General features: G+C 39.6%; 1 protein-coding gene across 5 annotated transcripts in view; it reads left to right on the top strand.

The window, feature by feature from the left end:
* WASHC5 (WASH complex subunit 5) overlaps window positions 1–19,687 on the top strand; it is a 53,612-nt gene that overhangs the window by 2,835 nt on the left and 31,090 nt on the right. For all 5 annotated transcript variants that reach the window (XR_009536573.1, XR_009536574.1, XR_009536575.1 and 2 more), the window contains exons 2-11: window positions 2,599–2,909; window positions 3,380–3,525; window positions 4,206–4,290; window positions 4,909–5,009; window positions 7,041–7,233; window positions 9,518–9,670; window positions 11,138–11,251; window positions 12,714–12,885; window positions 17,283–17,410; window positions 18,521–18,650. Coding sequence is in view for 2 of the 5 variants with exons in the window: in XM_060128587.1 (XP_059984570.1) it covers window positions 2,724–2,909; window positions 3,380–3,525; window positions 4,206–4,290; window positions 4,909–5,009; window positions 7,041–7,233; window positions 9,518–9,670; window positions 11,138–11,251; window positions 12,714–12,885; window positions 17,283–17,410; window positions 18,521–18,650 (1,408 nt within the window). In the remaining 3 variants the exon portion in view is untranslated. The remainder of the gene's footprint in view (window positions 1–2,598; window positions 2,910–3,379; window positions 3,526–4,205; window positions 4,291–4,908; window positions 5,010–7,040; window positions 7,234–9,517; window positions 9,671–11,137; window positions 11,252–12,713; window positions 12,886–17,282; window positions 17,411–18,520; window positions 18,651–19,687) is intronic.

The raw sequence follows: 19,687 nt of genomic DNA, 5'->3' as shown, positions 1-19,687 counted from the left end.
AGCCAGAGGTCACAGTCTTTTTTGCAATCTCATTTCAGAAATGGCATCTTTCACATCTGCCCTATTCCCTTCTTTAGATGGGAGACAGTAAGTCACACTCAGGGAATGAATAGGAAGGTGGAGGTCATTGGGGACCATCTTAGGGGCTATAGATACCCTTACTGCTTGATCCCTCACTTGCTCTGGCCTCTGCTCAAATATCATCTTACCAGAGAGGCTTTTACACTCTCCTGTATGTAAAATAACACACGCTCCATCCCTTTGTCATGCTTTTCTTTACAGCGTTATCAAAGCCTGATATGTAATATGTTTATTTGTTTATCTCTTTCCCACTCCCAATAGTATGTAGGCTTCATGAAAGCAGGAAGTTAGTTGTGGTCACTACGGTAGCCTCAGGTCCTAAAACAGTGCTTGGCACACAGTAGGCACTGGGTAGATATTTGTTGAGTAAGTGAATCTGTATCATTGGAAATGCTTTCACCTGCATATAATCCAGAACCCAATTAACATTAGGTAAACCATAAAAGCAGTCCATTTAACAAGGATTACAGAGGTAGGTAGTGCCACAGTTGAATCAAGGAATCAGTAACATCAATAAGAATTTAGATTCTTTCCTTCCGCACCACAGTCTGCAGGTTCTTGGCGTTTTTTCTCTTAGGCCTGTTACCTCATGGTCTCAAGGTGGCTACTGCAGCTTCAGGCATCAAATATCCATTGGATCACACTCAAGGGCAGGAAGGAGGGGGATAGCCGGAGCAACAAGAGACGTTTCTCCTGACATGCCTCTCTCCTTGTAGCTGGAGGAAAAAAACATTTCCTAAAAGTTCTGCCATAGACTTCTTCTATCTCATCGGTCACAAGTGAGTCGCATGTCTAACCTGGCTTCAAGGGAGGGAAAGTGAGGATCTGAATGTTTTGTCCTCTAGAATAAGAAAGGAGTAGGTGAGTGGGAAGTACTGTTGAGGAGCCAGCAGTTGCTGCCACAGCATCCCAGTAAATGAAGACATTTCCAAATTGTGAGTCAATGATAGAAACTTCCAAAAGGGAAAAAGAAAACCCTGAAGGGTTATACAGAGCTTCCAGGTAATAGATACCTACAGTAGGTAGCTCACCACGTGGGTGAACTTTAAAAATGTGTGACAGGCATTGAGGAATGTTTTGCTTGGCTACAGAGGAACTCAAAAGTGGCATTGATGTAAACATCTTAATAAACTGACCACTTGTAACATCAGTCCTCATTCAGCTATCCTTGTCCAAAGCTGTCTATTTGGTCATTAAATTCTTACTTTTCTTACTTTTTGGTCAGTCTCTTTTTTTTTTTTTTTTTTTGGCCAGGCCGTGCAGCATGTGGGGATCTTAGTTCCCGAAGCAGGGATCGAACCTGTGTCCCCTGCACTGGGAGCACAGATTCTTAACCACGGGACTACAAGGGAAGTCCCTTGGTCAGTTTTCTTAATTGTTGACATCATGTTGATAGAGCAGGATCCCAATGCCAAGTGAAAGTGCAAATGTTGGGAAGTCACAGGCCTTTATGAAGTTGAAAAATAATTTAGGCTTCCATGAAGTTCACAAACGATGACCTAGCTAAATTAACAATTAGAGGAGAGAAATGCAACAAAGATGATGACACAGTTAACACTTCAAAAGATAATGAGGTGAAAAAGAATTGGGAGGCCCTCTGGAAAAATGCATGATGCCTTGGAAATTTTTTGCAAAAGTTACCCATTTAAAGCTCATACTATGAAAGACAACTGTGGAGTACAAAACACTGTATTATCGAAATCACGATTTGATGAAGCCAGCTTTTGACTTGTTCTTGGTTTGTCCATTGAGTACAGAGTTTCTGCAACTTTACTCTCAATTTTGTTAAGCATAAAACTTATTGTCAGAAGTTTTGATGATATCATTTGAAGATACATTCCTAATCAGAACTTCTCCACTGCTTAGTATGAAATAGTTGTCCTTACTTTTAGAGTCACCCTGTCACATTTCTCAGGCATATATTAGTCTCAATAACAGGACCTCCCATACTTGACATATGAAAAAAACTTTTTTTTTCTTTTTTTTTTGGCTGTGCCGCGCAGCTTGTGGGATCTTAGTTTCCCAACCAGGGATTGAACCCAGGCCCTCAGCAGTAAAAGCACAGAGTCCTAACCACTGGACTGCCAGGGAATCCCCTGAAAAAAAACATTTTTAAAGGTTGTTCCCTCATCTAATTCTAGTAGATTTTAGGACATAGTTATCTTTTCCCAAAGGTAAAAGAAGTGGTACAATTCCTGTAAGGAAAATTTAATAACTGTTCCCAATGTAGGGCACCTTGGAACCTTCTCACAAGCTCAGGGATCAGCTACATCAAGTCTTTTCTCATGGAGAGAAGTGATTAAAGTGTTGAGAAAGAGGCCAAGAGTAGCAATTTAGCAAAGTTCCTCTACAAGGAAAACATGAAGAGTGGAAATTAAATGCCCTCCCTCCATATCAGAACTCATTATGTGTTATAAATTTTTTTCAGTGAGTTTGGAAGAAAAATATTGTGTGTGTTTCACGTGGTTCCTTAAAAAAATGGAGATTTTCATACTTTTTTTTGGGGGGGGGATACAGGTCCTTTAATGGAGTGGCCAGTATATCTGCAGACCTGGTTTCATCTGATGATTTACAGACCCCAGCTCTGAAGCCAGTTACACATTTTCCTGTGGCCGGGCACGGAGTAGTTGATTATCCTCACGATGTTGGACTTTTTGGCTGAGAATAACCTCTGTGGCCAAGCAATCCTAAGAATTGTTTCCTGTGGCAATGCCATCATTGCTGAACTTCTGAGGCTCTCTGAGTTTATTCCTGCTGTATTCAGGTTAAAAGACCGAGCTGATCAACAGAAATATGGAGATATCATATTTGATTTCAGCTATTTTAAGGTAATCTTCCTCAACAGCTTTTCTTACCAGTCTTTTCTACAAAAGCATGCTTTCCTTGGAAACCAGGAGACTCTGAGAGGTTAAGTAATTATGGAGAAGGAGTTAAAAAGAAAAGCTTTTCAACCAAATTTAGTATCAACTAACTTTAAAATAATATACTGTGTGGAAGCCCTAACACAATATAATCAAATCTTAAAAAGATAACTTTGGTATAATGTGTTTCACATTGAAGTACCCCACACTTAAAAGCATGTCAATTGTTGCAATTCAAGTCCATTTCTTTCAAAGGGATTTTATATCTGTGCTTCTGAGATCTTCATTACTTTCTGTTCCTCTGCTTTCAATTTTTGATATCCCTTTTGAGGCATAAGAACAAATTTTTAAAAGACTGTTTTGAAATTGTTACCAATAATTCTATTGGTTTGTGACTCTTTTCTTGATGTTTCACATAAATGTGTTTTTCTTCTTAGGGTCCAGAATTATGGGAAAGCAAACTGGAAGCTAAGCCAGAGCTACAGGATTTAGATGAAGAGTTTCGGGAAAACAACACAGAAATTGTGACCAGATTTTATTTAGCATTTCAAAGTGTGCATAAATATATTGTAGACTTAAACAGGTATTGACTAATTTAGTCATAGCTTATTTTGATAGTAAATAGTGGAGAGGGAGAAGGGATGGACTAGAACGTGTATATCTTTCTGAGTTACTAAGAAATTTACTAGCTCATACCATGGATAATTATCTTTTCCTTCCTGTGGCACTAGTCATCTTAAGTATTTTAGAGTTTTAATATTATTTCCTGCTCTTGTTAAGGATTATAATCATCTTGCTTTGTACCAAGTCAGTTGGCTTTCAATCTTGATCCTAATTTAGTTTATTATATATGAGAAGTGGAAAAAAAAAGGAACTTATTTTTGTAGCATTGGTAACCATAGCCTTCCTTCTTATCCCTGACCAGACAATATTGTCTTCCTTCTAGCCCATAAGAATTCATTATTCATTAGCTTTTAAACTAGTCCATGTTTTTATGCCATTATTCCCAAGATATCTGTAATTCATAAATCAGGACTATGGAATATTCCTTTTACTTGGAGTGGCCATAAATAATCTGTGGCCCTGATCACTATGAGTTCCTGCTCACCAATCTATTCCTAAGAGCATGAATGGCCACAAACTATTTGAAGGCCAGAATGCCTGGTATCTTGCCTAATCTTTTAAAAATCTTTACTGTCCTTCTTCAGAGATATTAACATTTTTATTATCAATGAATAACTTGCTCTGGGGTTTCATTTCTAGATATCTAGATGATCTCAATGAAGGTGTTTATATTCAGCAAACCTTAGAAACGGTGCTTCTCAATGAAGATGGAAAACAACTTCTAGTAAGTAGTAGTGACCACTTAAAATTTAAAAATCAAGAATGTCAAACTTAGCGTTACTTTTTTTCCTGTAAGTCACAAATACATACAGTGTATCCTTCTTTAAGGAGAAGCAAAATAAACTGATAATTATCTTCTAACTGGCAGGTCTTTGTCTGAATTTAGAACATAGTAGACTTTGAGCAGAGCTACAAGTGAATAAAGATTATGTGCAGGTTATGAGCTTCCTCAGTGTAACAATCCTATCTTCTTTATCTTTTGCATCCCAGACATCTAGCCTGGTACCTAGTACATCATGATCACTTAAGAAATGTTTGTTAAATAAGTGAATGACTTATTATGTATTCATAATGTTGGGATTCCATTTTGGTATCCCAAGCAAAATATGAAAAATAGACCAACTGAAAGATAGTCATTGTAAATTAAACTTTATTTTGCATAAACTTTTCGAAGCTCATTCTGTACAGAAGGTGAGAACCCTTTGGGGGGAACCTGCATTCTCCTTGTAATGTAAGTTTTTAGGAGGAACCAGAGCAGAGTGATCCTTTTACACATTATCAGCTTCACTCCATAAGCATGTGTACTCCTGTGAACTTGGCTGTTGTCTTTTTCTCGTCATAGTGTGAAGCACTGTACTTATATGGAGTTATGCTCCTGGTCATCGACCAAAAGATTGAAGGAGAAATCAGAGAGAGAATGCTCGTTTCTTACTATCGATACAGGTATCCCTGGGCTAAGACTACACCCTCCAAAAGCACTGCTATTGGTAAAGTACAGTGTAGGTTTCCATCCTCCTTTTGTGAACAGCAGCAATATGATCTAGAATGCAAAAGTGTAAGATTCTTATCACTTCTAAGTATAATACATAATGTAGAAATATAACAATCTGTGTTTTATATCATCATCATTATAATAGATTATATGTCATATAATCTAGTATATAGAGAGTAATTTATTATAGATTATTAGCGATATATAGCTTATCATGTCCATCATGATACCTCAGTTTTTTTTTAAAAGGAATGTGAATTTTCCTTACCTGAAAGATTAATTTGGGAATTTTGGCAGTCTAATGAATTTTTTTTTAAGTTTTCAAATACTACTCCTTGGCAGATGTAAGGAAATGAATGAGTTTTCTGTTATCATTTTCAGGTTGATACATTTTGAAAAGTTATCAATTCAGGGCCAGGTTGAAAGTGAATTCTTACCCATGTATATGTAGAACCAAAAACAGAACAAACAGTAACGCACATCCCAACCATGTGTTACATGTGTCTTTACAGAGCTATGACTTCAAGAAGCAGGATCTTAAAAACAGGACCCACCTTAACCAGCTGTGATTTCAGTCCCTAATGTACAGTTTTCAATTTGTTAAATAAATGAGTCAGAATCTGGATACAGGGTCAATGTCAGAAATAATCAAGATTCGGGGAAGAAACAGTCAATAAGCAGGAGTCAGGAACTTGGGCTAAAGATGTGCAGGCTAGAATTAACATTTTCAGACTTACAAATTAGGACAAAATAAATAGGGCAAAAAGGCAGATCCTCAACAGAGAGGGATTGTTTGGGGATGTTGTATTTTCAGCCACACTTGGTACTGCTGCCTTCTCAGCAATAAATTAGGCTACTCAGCTGGCCTGTTTCTTTAGCTTTATCAGGATGTGAGGAGAGTATCCACCAGCATGCGTAATTCATTCACATCAGTTTGACCATCCATGTTTTTTAAAATGGGCTATGAATGGTCTTGCCTCTATTTCTGAAAGTACCTAGAAAAACAAAAACCATAAACAACATGAAGAAGAAGAAAAAAATCTGCTAATCAAGCCCAGCTTTGACAATCCGGCTTTGTCCCTTAGGGTATAATGGCTAATTCATTAGAATGTGAGGATCCACTACTGAAGAGACACTGAACAATTACAAGTCAGAGCAGTAGTAAAGGAGGTTCTTACATCAGATAGGAGGTCATCTTCAAGTCTAAGATTGAGTTTCTTTGGGGGATTACTACTTCAAGCCACCAGAAAAATCACAGATGTTCTGCTTAAATCTCTGTAGAAGGTACATCTTACCAAGAAAAACCAGTTGGTATATCCCACTTGAAATTGATAGACTTTTTAAAAATTATTGTTTAAATTTATGAAAATTGGTGCAGGTTCACATTCTTTATCCACAGTTTTGAAATCCAAAGAACTCTGACAAAAATATATGAACATACACACATGCACAACATGCATACAGAGCAACTACGTTGGCAGCAAACCTGACCTAACTTGAAATCTTTTGGAGTCAGCACCTGACTGGAGCAGACATGAGGCTATAGACAGTCTTTATTTATCTCACTTGTGTGAATGTTCATAAATTTTATTGTAGAAATATTAATATATCTTGATCATGGAATGCCATCTAAGACCCTGCTGGAGTATTATATCGTACATGATATATGTATCATTACTTTCTTATATTTGAAAAACGCTGTATTCTGAAACAAATCCAGCCCCAAGGATTTTAGGGAAACGGATCATGGACCTTCACATAAAACTGTACATACATACAGGAACCCATCTTATCAGTTTGGTATATTACAACAGGCTTTTTGAAATATAATTTTGAATTTTAGGGATATAAGTTGACCTATAGTCATATCTAAAATTATATAAAGTTAAGTTATACTGAAATTCTTCTGCTTTGCTGGACTTTGCATTTCTAATATATGCGGTTTCTTTGGCCCTTTATTTCCCATTGTAAACACGGCTCAGTGCTGCTCGATCTTCTGCTGATTCGAATATGGATGATATTTGTAAGCTGCTTCGAAGTACAGGTTATTCCAGCCAACCAGGAGCCAAAAGACCACCCAACTATCCTGAGAGTTACTTCCAGAGGGTGCCTATCAACGAGACCTTCATCAGCATGGTCATCGGTCGGCTAAGATCTGATGATATTTACAACCAGGTGGGGATTAAGTCTATTTTTAAATCTGTCCTAATAGTTTAAAAGACTGATTTCACCTTCCTCCTCAATTGCTCCTTTCTTTTCTCCTTCCTCAGAAGAGTAAAAGCAGCTAGAAACTATTTAAAACTTTCTGAGTTGTGCCTTGGAATTGTTAAGGAAAGAGGGATATTAATTAGGGCAGTATTAGAGATTTCAAGGAGGAGATGAGATTTGAGCTATATTTGGAAAGAAGATGCATTCTTTTAGGCGTTCAGTTGAGAAATGATTGCTGAGTGTGCAGTATGTGGCTGTCCGTGTGCTTGGTGCTGGGGGGATCCATTGCTGAAGAAGGCAGGCCCTGGTCCCTACTCATAAAGAGCTTGTAGCTGAAGAAAGAAGACAGACAAAAGAATTCCAGTAAAGCCAGATGGGTGTTATCTTAGGGGAAGTGCAGAGTGTTGTGAAGCACATGACAGGGGCAGCAAGATTGCAACAGGTGACAAAGGGGATATCCGGACAGCCCAGGCAAATGAGGCAGCATGAGCAGGGTTGGAAAGGCTCACTTTCCTCTCTAGTATGTGTACCATTCACTCACTCAAAATGGTACCAGAGAAAGTTACCATTTGACTTCATTTTCCTAAAGAAAACATAATTTTAGGTATTATATATATTTTTTCTTACTAGAAGAGAGTAAAGAGTTGGACCTGTGATAACTGGATATCATTTATTACAGAGCACACCTGTTCTGTACAGTTCTTAGGTAGCCTGCTAGTTTTTTGTATGAACATGTTAAGTGTAAATAAAGAGTTTTTGGTTGTTATTTGTTTTGTTTGGTTTTTTAAGACAACTCAAAATGAGGAGCTACCTGCAGATACCAGGTCTCCATAATATTTGTTGCCATTTATTGAGAATTCAACATGAACCAGAATCATAGGAGGTTTTTTTCAAATACTGTTTTCTCTATTTTTCACAATAGTCTTTCAAAATAGACAGCACTATTCTCATGTTGCTGTTGAGAAAAATAAGGCTTGGAGAGCTTACATAATTTTCACAACATCACATAAGTAGGCAGCAGAGCCATAATTTGAATGCAGGCCTGTATGACTTCAAAGCCCACGCTGTTTCTTTACTGCCTCTCATTAACCCTTCTATTAACTCTTCTGCCTCTTAGGCGGTCCATTTTGTCCATATCTCAAGGGAGTGTGTTTCAATTTTCTCCTTGCCCTGTGACCTCTATTAACACCGGGGTTGAGCTGTGGTTGTGCTGTGTGTCCACCCCTCTCTCTACCCTCCACCTCCTCTGTCCCTAGCTGATTGGACCAGGGCCAGTCACTTGACCCAAGATGGATCAGATTCCCTGTCTCCAGGTAATTTGGAATTGGGCCTGAGAAACAATTTCTGGACATGGGTTTACCCACAACATGCAAGACTTGGAGTTTGGGCAGCCTCATTCTGCCATGTGATAGAGAACAGTCTGGAGAGAGAGAAAAGTTGAGCAAACACATCCAGGGGAGAAACAGTGAAGGCTTTCTGGTTCGAAGCTCCAGGCCCATCCCAGGACCCGACCACATTCCTGCCCGCGGGCTCCATGAGGCATTGCTGTGTCTGTCCTTGTAATAATTTCCTCCCTTTCTGCTCATGGTCCTCGAGGCGCCATGTACTACGTGGAGCCAGAGATTCCTAATACATGAGGCAATGGAGCCCTGGGACTCAGCAGCATATGAAAGACAGAGAGAAGCAGAGCACAAAGCATGCAGACTGAGAAGAGAGAGTGGTGTCTGGGAAACCAGAGGAGGAGAGAATTTCATTCCTCAGAGAATTTAAGTGAGAGTGCTGAAAAGAGTCCATTGAACTAGCTGACTGTGAGGTTATGAGTGGCCCTAGGGAGTTCCATTGAGGTAATGGTGGAGATCAAATGTCAGTGAGTTGAAGAATAAACAGGAGGTGAGAGCACCAGTGAGTGTGGAATCTGTCAGTCCTAAGAGCTTGTCTGTGATGGGAGAGACTCAGAAATGGACAACTAGTGGGAGACGCAGGGTTACATTTTTTTTCTTTTTTTAGGGAAAAGAGTTAGAATTGCAGCAGAGTCAAGGATAGTCAAGAGAATGTCATGTGGCTAGAGATAAAGAAAGAAGGCCCTGGTTCCCAATGCCATAATCCGAGAATTGTTTCCAGTGCCCGGGATCCTCAAAGGACACGGACTTTTGAGAGGCTGATGTGTCCTAGAACTAGGTCATTTATTTGGCACATGTAAGTTCAGCTGTTGCTAACATCTGCCTCTCCTGGTCTGGTCTCTGTCTTGCAGGTCTCAGCATATCCATTGCCAGAACATCGGAGCACAGCTCTGGCAAATCAGGCCGCCATGTTGTATGTAATTCTCTACTTTGAGCCTTCCATTCTTCATACCCATCAAGCAAAAATGAGAGAGATAGTGGATAAATACTTTCCAGATAATTGGGCAAGTATTGCTATTAGTCTTTTTTTTCTCTATGATAAGCTTGCCGGAGAACTGATTTTTCCATTCTTTTGGCCTGTAATCCAAAGGTCATAATGTTGAAATAATGAAACATAAACTCACTTAAGTAAAATTACTTTAAGCCTGTCGAGAATTTTATAAATCAGGAAGGAATAAATCAGTCAGTAAAATTTCCTGAAGCTTCCATTTGTGTTTTTTTTTTCTTTAAATGGATAGTCTCAAGGTAAAACCTCGTGTTAAAATGTATCTCGCTTTAGCTATTGAGATTCAACTAAGTTACATAAGCATTTCTTTATTCTTTTCTATTTTATGAATCTAAGCTAGCAGAATTTACCTAATTTGTCACTTTGTGAATAGGAATTGCACATTTATAGTAAGTTTTATCTATAAGCTAATGTTAATGGGGCCAAGGTTTACATTACTGCAAGGATGTGCTTGTAACTTTTTAAACGTTATTTCACTTAAAAATATTAATTCTTAAAGGTTTAAGACTGACATTGTACTTAATATGTATGAAATGTTTTCTTTGCACGTAGAGGTTTTAACAGAGGACAGTGAATTGGATCACGTCCTCAGGGAGCAGATTTTATTTCACTTCTTACCAGCTATTATGAGGGGCCTGAATGAGGGAGAAGAGCAGCCTACAATTAGGAGATGATGCTTCCTATCCACAAATGAATCATACCCATGTGCTGGGAGTTGAGTAGCCAAGAGGAAAGTTCCGAGAGTCTGGCTTCGTTTGCCTAAGCGTAACAAAGAGGTTCTGTCCATAATGCTATACTCAGAAACACTTTTAGTATTAAGGAAGGTCAAAGTCCAATTACATGATACTTAGAAGATACATTCCTGGAAAAGCACCCTGGCATGCTGAAAATAAAGGAATTTTTAAAAATAAATAAATAAAATAAAAGATATGCCAGCCAAATGCCAACCAATAAAAAGCTAGTGAGAAAATATTAGACCATAAAGAGTTTTAAAGGAGAATATTAATAGGGATAAAGAGGGACTGCATATAATTTTAAAAAGAATGAATGTGAAACACAATGCCACTCTGCTCACAGAAATTTGGGGGACAAGTTTAGTTTGATTTTAAGAGTATAAAGGTGAGATGAAAATGTTTGGGAAAACCCCTGCTCCAGTCAAAGTATCTACTTTTCTTTCCCCTTTCATTTTTGTTCATCCAAGGAATCCTACACATAGCAGTTTGAAAGGAAAACCTTGTTTTAGTTATTTTCCCATGAATAGCAACATTTAATAGTCACTCTTGTTCCCAAGTGCTCATAAGGAAAACCACTTCCCTGTATATTTGGAAAATCTTGGTTTTTCACTGGAACGGCATTTAAACTTGAAGGAGTGGGTGATGTCTTCTATAACTTTGTATTTTCCCAGCCCCTTGCCTTGAAGCGAGTAGATATTTAACAAATACTGAACGATTGTCTTTTCTTTCAGGTAATTAGTATTTACATGGGGATCACAGTTAATCTAGCAGATGCTTGGGAACCCTACAAAGCTGCAAAAACTGCTTTAAACAATACCCTGGACCTTTCAAACGTCAGAGAACAGGTAGGTTCTGGCTAATCGGGAGGATTCTCAAACAACTGCACACCAGCTTTAATGGCGTAGGAAACGAGCTAAGGAGATTTCCTAAGCGATTTGGAAGATGCCCACATAGACATTTTAGTGCAATGATTAATGAAAGGTGAATTTTGCACATCGGAATAAGAGAGGTAATTGTAGAATTTTAACTTATGTGGGCCATATAAATTGGAGACTTGGATCCTGAGGAAGAGTCAACACCCTAAAATGAACCAGTGTGACATCTGGCCCCAGGTGACTTCATTTACTCCTGCTCAAAGACTGTCCTCATGGACAGAGCTCCCTTCACTAGTAGCAAGAATTTTAATGTTTTCATCAGTAGGATGAGTGTTGAAGATGGTAACTGGATGTGGACAATACACCTTTTCACTGTAATTTAAGCTCATCATTTCGGGTGTGTGAAGTAAGCAACAAGACTAAAGACAGGCATCTCCTTAAAGTTGAAATGGCTATATTCTGTCTCTGATGAGAACCCAGGGCAAAAGGAAATAAATATCTGAGTAAACAGAAGAATCAAAATAAAATCTTTTTATTGGGGAGCATACTTGCTATTTCTAAACAGTGATTATCTTCCTCAGCCTATCTGTCTGAGTTTTTGAGTTTCCAAATGTGCATAGAATAATACTGACTCAAGGAACTTCAGCATGTTTTATTCAAGCAAATTGAATTCCATAAATAATGCACAAAATAATTTCAGTTTTGGCACATCCCCTAGAAATATATTAGAGAAAGTGGCGCTCCCATACTTACTGGCCCCTGAGCGTTAATTTTTCATGACTGAAATTCCTTTCCAAAAATCACATCTTCTCGTTCATGACATTACAAGAAGTTCTTCAGAGGCTTCCAGTGCCACATCTTGTGGTTGTTTTAAACTAACCTGACTAGGTTGATGATGTTTACCATTTAACTCTTGCTTTAGGTAAAGCAGAATGACCAAATTTCCAAAAAGGCTGGTCAGTTTTGATATGCTGAGATGTATTTCTTTTGTTAAGCTTTTATATGTAGAAACTCACCTTTTGAGTATTTCTGCTCTGCTCTGCCTTGTTAGTCGATAATAATAGGAAGAATGGTCAATTTAGCTTCTGCCTTTGTGTCTCTTTCCATCCAAGTTACGAATAGAAGCGACACCAGGAGCCAGCGACTCCAGTTCTCCAGTTTACGTTTGAAGAGACCAGTACTCAGAGGTTAAATCCAAAGTCACACCAATATTTCTAGATGTTAGTCTCTCAATTCTAAGTCCAGTGCTCTTTTCAAAAATATCCAGTAAGCCACTTGCCTTTGAGCCTTATCAACTACAGTCCGTGTGCTGTTTGTCTCATATAGAAATGTTACTATTTGTCGAGGGATTCTTTTGAGTGTGATTCACTTTCAAGATAAGTGATTCTCTCTTTCTCTGAAATGTAATTCAGGGCTTTTTTTCTTTTCACAGGCAAGCAGATACGCTACTGTCAGCGAAAGGGCGCACGCACAAGCGCAGCAGTTCCTGAAAGAAGGTTGTTTGAGGGAGGATCTGGTTCTGGATAACATCCCAAGGCTTCTGAACTGCCTGAGAGACTGCAATGTCACCATTCGATGGCTGATGCTTCATACTGCAGACTCAGGTAACACACGAAAAGGTGTGACCATCTGTATTCATCCATATATAGCCGTCCGAACCCAGATCTGCTGCGTGATGCAAAGTGGTTTAGCCCTTCAATGAGAATCAAGCTGCTTTTCTAAGTTAGTCATTTTTGTGTCAATTTGGATAAAGCAGTGGCCCACCTGAACAGCCCCTGTGTCAGGTCCTGTTAGGTGCTTGGGAATATGAGGAAATTTACCTCCCAAGTTTGAGGAGCTTGTCACTGGTCAGACTGAGGAGATCAGATGTCTACATATGAAAAAGTATAGCTGCAGATCTGTAGTAGGCAGAATAATGGCTTCCCACCCCACCCTCCCAAAAATGTCCATGGCCTAGTCCCTGGAACCTGTGGGCATGTTAAATTACATGGCAAAAGGGGATTCAAGTTGGAGATGGAATTCATGTTGCTAATTAGCTGACCTTAAAGAAAGGAGATTATCCCAGTGGGCCCAGCATAATTACAAGTGTCCTTAAACTGGGATATCCTTAAACTGGACTCTTCTGGAAGCAGAAGAGTCAGAACTAGACAGATGGCATCATGAAAAAGACTCAGTAGACCATTGCTGGCTTTAAAGATGGAAAGGGCCACAAGCAAAGGAGTACAGGCAGCTTCTAGATGCTGGAAAAGACAAAAAAACTGTTTTCCCCTGGAGCCTCCAAAAAAGAACACAGCCCTGCTGCTACCTTGATTTTAGCCTAGTGAAACCCATTCCGATTTCTCACCTCTGGAACTGTGAGAGAATAAATTTGTGTCATTTTTAGGCCACTGAGTTTATGGTAATTTGTTACAGCTGCAATAGGAAACTAATACAAGGGCCAGGGCAGCACCTAACAGCCAGATGTGTAAAATAGTTGGTAGGATTTAAGTCCGGAGCCCAGAGCAGAAGAGAAACATTGCTTGGGGTAGAAGGGCAGAGGTGGTCTAACAAGGCTCCACAGAGGAGACAGGAACTGACTAGCCCTTGATAGGATTTTATAGTAAAAAGCAGAAGAAATTCTAGTCTGGGGAAATGATGGAAGAAAAGTATGATTTTGGAAGGACAGAGAAACATGGCTGCATTTTGCTGAGGAACTGACTAGACCCGGGTGCTTAATTATGGTAGATGGGGTCTTAATCTTTTCTGGGTCATGACCCTCTCTGAGACCCTATTAGCCATCAGACTCAGGAGCTTTTCTGCCGCACGGCTTTCAGAATCCTAGCTCCCCAACCAGGGACTGAACCCGGGCCTGTGGCAGTGAAATTGCAGAGTCCTAACCACTGGACCGCCAGGGATTCCCTAAACCCATGAGTTTAAAACCCCTGGTTTAATAGTACAAAATTAAGTAGGTTGGACTAATACCTGAGCTTATTCGGAGCTGACCCAGTCCTCATACTTAGTAAATGCTCGATCAATATTAATTACTAAAGAGTTCCCTCCTCCAGAGCTGCACACTCCTTCCCCTAAGAGTGGTGTCATTTAGCAGCTCTGGAAAGCCAAGCCTCTGCTTTTTGTTTTTCACTCAGCTAACTTTCCTTGAGCACCTACCCTGGTCCCACTTTCAACACCTCCTTGTTCTTTCAAGTAAGACTGTGTCTCTCAAAGAAAAACTGTCCACACGCCAGATAATCTTGCAGCCTACCTCGGTAACACAGTAGCCCCGTCTCCCAAACCGTCCAGGCAAGATGCCCTTGACGCTTCCTCTAGCTGCCGCCTGTCTCCGTATCCTGTGAGTGGTCAGCAGTGAGAACAGCAGGTGGACTTCTTCATCCTTCATCTCTTTGAAAATGTGGAATTTCTCTTCAGCCTTCCCTCTTCACACCAGAAATCTCCAGCTTCTTAAATCTTTCCCACAAATGCTGCTTTCCAGTTTTGTTTTTTTCATCATTTCAATTCTTGGCCTAGATCTCTCTCCAGTTTACTCTCAGCATGAATACAGGGCCGAATCATCTAGTGGACTAGTCTTTAATTAGTCGAGTTTATGTTTAACATGAAATCCAGTCCTAATTTGAGGATTTTACTACGTTGACTCAGCTTGTAATCTTCTTTACCAAAAGTCTTACATTCTGAAGCATATAAACAATTCGAGCCCTCTCTTTATCCTGTCGTAAAGGCAACTGTGGGTTTCTAGTGACTCAGCCTCCTCTTTGTCTTCTGGACAACTGTGCCTGACAGCCGTGCCTACATTCTGGAAGCCAGCGGTCTCCTGGATTTGTGCCCCTGCCAGGGACAGCCTAGGCTTGCCAGGTTCTCTGCTTTTCGGCCACATCTGTTTCCATTTCTGAGCTGGCAATTGTCTGACCTGATTGCACAAGGTCAGAGTTTACAAGAATCAAATGATTTGTGTCTCTGGCTCTGAGTCATATGTGGGGAAAGTAACTGCTTATTTAGCTTTCATGGTGTTTTGGCCATGGCGTGCAGAAAGGAAGGCGCAGATTTCTCGTATTCCCTCCTGTTAACTCTCTGCAGCTAATTGTTAATGCACAGTGATGTCTCCTGTGCAAAAATGAAAGCAAATTAGTATCAGAAGGTTTCTTGTTGAATTAGAGTTAATATAAAGACAAGTGGAACTCCTTCCAAGTTTGTTTTTTTTTTTTAAGTTAGGCAAACATGAAGCTGAAAAATTGTCTCTGTGTGATCAGTGTCATCAGTGCCAATATATTTCTTCCTAGGGAGTTCTGGAGAATGCATGGTAAATCAGAACTCTGCAGTTTCCCATGAAAACTGAGCCCTCCTCCAGGTTGTCATGAGTCTCCTTCCGATGGAGTAACTTGGAAATCAACATGTAAAATAGCCTTGCTCAGGCTTCACCGTGCCTGAAGCACCAAAAACACCACTGACATGTGCTCGGAAAGCATGGTCGTTCTGTACATGCCGGACCTCCTAAGATGCTGATGGGAGGGCTTGGAAAGCAGGAATGAGCACGGGTGATATTAGAGCAACTATCAGGGTCCTTGTGCCTTATCAGCTGTGAACTTTCTGACAGTGTTTATTATCTTAAAGTTTTTATTTTGACTTTATTTGCAATCTAAGTAGCTTTTACTTGTAAACATTTTACCTTATCCTATTTTATTTTTCTTTCTTACATAAATAATTGACCCCGTAAACCAATTTCAGCATATATCAGTATTTTTTATCCTATATACTTTTAAAACATAATGTTTATTTTATTTGAAATGATTTAGCTTGGCAACTGAGATGCTGACCAGGGAATCAAGACATCTGGTGTCTTATCCCTGGGTCATCACTGCCTAATTTTGTGAACTTGGCCTAGTAGCCATAAGCTCTCTGGCTGAGAGGGGTCTAGGTGGTGGATAATCCAGAAAGCTCTGAGTGCCAGTCATGCCTTTACAAAGAGCAGAATGGTCTCAGGTCTGGTTCTTCCTGTTTGGAGGTGCCACATCTTTGTGTGGGTAACCCTGCTTCCCTGTCGTATCAGTGGTCCCCAAGACCACCCCAGGTTCAATGCTTTACTAGACTCGGCATATAGTAGTATTTATGGCGATGGTTTGTAACAGGAAAAAGATAGAAAGCAAAATCAGCAGAGGGAAAAGGTGCCTGAGGTGAAGTCCAGAGGAAACCAGGCACAAGCTTTTAAGAGTTCTCTCCTGATGGAGTCACACAGGATGCATTTAATTCCCCTAGCAATGAGTTGTGGCAGTATGTGTGAAATGTTGCCAACCAGGGAAACTCATTAGAAACTCAGTGCCCAGGATTTTATTGGGGGCTCATCAAGGCAGCCTCTACCTGGCAGGTAACAAAATTCCAAACTCCCAGAGGAAAGCAGGTGTTCATAATAAACCACATTGTACAAAGAGTTAAAGCATGGTGGGCCATTCTTACCAGTTCTCAACATGGTGGGAACTCTTCCAAAATCCACATTCCCTAATGCCAGCCAAGAGCCGGCCTTGCAAACAAGCCTTTTTGAAGACGGCAGTCTTGGGCCTGCTGTGTTAAATCTTTTCTGCACACCTGTCCGTAGTTGAATGGCAGAGATCAATGCTTAAAACAAAAGCAGCTTCAAACAGGACACAAGGAGGCCACGCACTTAGGAAATGGTGCCAAAAGGCTCGACCCATCATATTGGACAATCGATAATAAACCACCCACACAACGCTTAAAAAATTTGGCAACACTGTGCTCAGTTTGCTTTTTTCATTCAACAGTACATCACGATGACATTCCATGTCAGATTCAATGTCATATTTAACCGTTCAGTTGTGCATACTCCATAGCATAGGTGTAATATAATTTATTTTACTACCTATTATTGATATACATTTTGCTTATTACTTTTTAAATGCTTAAAAGGGAAATGAAAGTATTTAAGAATTCATCTTATTTATTATAGATATTTTCTACACATTTAATAAATTGGAAACTCTTTTTCTCCCATGTCTAGCCTGTGACCCAAACAACAAACGCCTTCGTCAAATCAAGGACCAGATTCTAACAGACTCTAGGTACAATCCCAAGATCCTCTTTCAATTGCTGTTGGATACTGCACAATTTGAGTTTATACTCAAAGAGGTAAAAATATTGAATGAATAATCACCAAAGTCTTAGTTTTTTTATGCTTAAAAATTTTTTTAAAGATTAGGATTTTATAGCTGTGTCTCTGATTCAGGCTACAGATTCTAGCTGTCTGGGATCATTCTTATAGGAAAAGAACAGGATTAAACAACAAGCATTTAGTGCCTACTGTCATTAGGGATACAGTGATAGGAAAAAATGCACCAGATGGTGGAAGTTACAGTCTAATGAGGCATGCGGACAGTAATCAGAGAATTACACAAATGAAAATGAGTAAAAGCAGGTATAAGCTCTATAGGAGAGGAACATAGGTCTCTGGGTACCTAAAATAAAGGATCCTGTCCTAGCTTTGACAGCTTCCCTGAGAAGAGAAGCAAGAGTTTCAGAAGGGAGCTGAGGAAGGAACCTGTTAGTTAGCTAAGACAAAGATGGGGGAGCATGATGAAGAACATCCCAGCGAGAGGACAGATTATGTCTAAGTCCTCTTGGGTAGGGAAGAGCCTGGCCAGTTCAAGGATCTGAGAGACCAGTTGGCTGCAGGGGAGAGAATGCAAGAGAAAGGTGGTAGGAAGTGAGGTTGACAGGTGGGCAGCCTGCGCTGGGCCTTGCGGGGTGTTAGTCTTCATCTTAAAAGCCACGAGAACCTGTTGGAAAGGGCCTAAGTAGGGTGGTAGTTTGCATTTTAACAAGGTTGACCTAAGGACCTTGAGGATTTGAGTTCAGTCAAGGAAATTCTGGGCTTGGTCTCTTACTCCTAAAAAAGCCTCTATGGACATAATAAAAATCACAAACGCCTGGGAATGTCCAGGTTCTGTAAAAGTAACTTTGGGGGTTTGGATCAGGTGGCCTCAGGAACTAGCCCTAGACATTAATGCCAATTCAGAACCAACACTCGCCTTGCCTCAGTTGGTCTGAGAGCCACTGTCTTAGAGATGGTCTAGCTTTTGCCCCCCAATTTGTATAAAGTAGTAATGCTTAAGAGGTGGCATCAGACTGATGTCAGGCACCTATTTTTATAATAAATTGGGTTTCGCTCAGGCTTTCTTAGTAAACTGCCTAAGCTGGATTTTCTCTTAAATCAGTAAATCTCTTCTGTCTCTTCAACAGATGTTCAAGCAAATGCTTTCAGAAAAGCAGGCCAAATGGGAACATTACAAGAAGGAGGGCTCAGAGCGGATGACGGAGCTTGCTGATGTCTTTTCAGGAGTGAAACCCCTAACCAGAGTGGAGAAAAATGGTAATTGCTGAAGAGGAGTTATTGGTGTGTTTGAAAAGTATACACAGATTATTAGAAACTAGCAGAGTAAAAAGTCATTACTGTGTCCTCATTGTATGCTGGGATGTTGCTAATGAAGATCAGAAGTTTAGTTTTGGTTGCTCTAGCCTTGTGCTCCCTTGGGCAATCTCATATTCTCTCTGGACTTCAGGTTTCTTATCTTTGAAGTAAGAGGTTGGGCTAAATCATGGGTTCTTGTACTCCGGTTCATAAATACAACAGTATTTTATAGAGTCATATCCTCCCCCTACCACCATAGTATGCAGAACTGGTGTGTCATTAGTGTGTAATTTTATGTGCATGGGGATGGGGGCATAACTTTCATGATCTTCTCAGGATACTTCACCCAAGAATATTACCAACTGCTAACATAAATGATATCTTAAGAGTCTTGTGTTCAGTCCTATTTGGTTCTTCTTCACTGACGCATCTGCCATCTAGTGGCACAAGTGGGGACCTGCAGACTGTTTTGAAACAACATAGCTCAAGTTTTACTTTAACAATTTTAATCTTGCCTCTTTTAGGAAATTTTATCTGTAGGAAAATTGTGGTATCACTTCAAATTTTTGAAGGCTCCTGGCTTATAGATAGGATCCTTTCAAATTGCCCCTGAAAAACCATTCTGAATTTTAAGGTGACAAATTATTTTTTTTGATGCTTAATACTTGTTTTAACTGTCAAATTTATTTCCGATAAAGTTAATTATACAGTAGAATTGATGAATAATATAGATTTTTATTTTAAAAAGCTTCACTATTGTTAATACAAGCTTATGACTATTGTATTTGATTTATTTGTTGCTGGTCAAAAAATATGTCCAAATTTCATTAATATTCCTATTGGAAAAACTAGAGCAGTTTTTAGTGGTGTGATATAAATTGGCAACATGTTTTGCAGGTCAGCATATTGTATCTAAAAAACAAAGAATCACCAGGACCAATCTAACCAGATTAGTTGTCTAATCAGACACATTAATCTGTATTCTAGTCTCTTTTAAG

This window comes from Lagenorhynchus albirostris, chromosome 17 (assembly GCF_949774975.1).
Source record: "Lagenorhynchus albirostris chromosome 17, mLagAlb1.1, whole genome shotgun sequence".
Lineage (NCBI taxonomy): Eukaryota > Metazoa > Chordata > Mammalia > Artiodactyla > Delphinidae > Lagenorhynchus > Lagenorhynchus albirostris.
The sequence above is the reverse complement of the archived record's forward strand: the minus strand, read 5'-3'. Positions and strand labels throughout refer to the sequence as shown.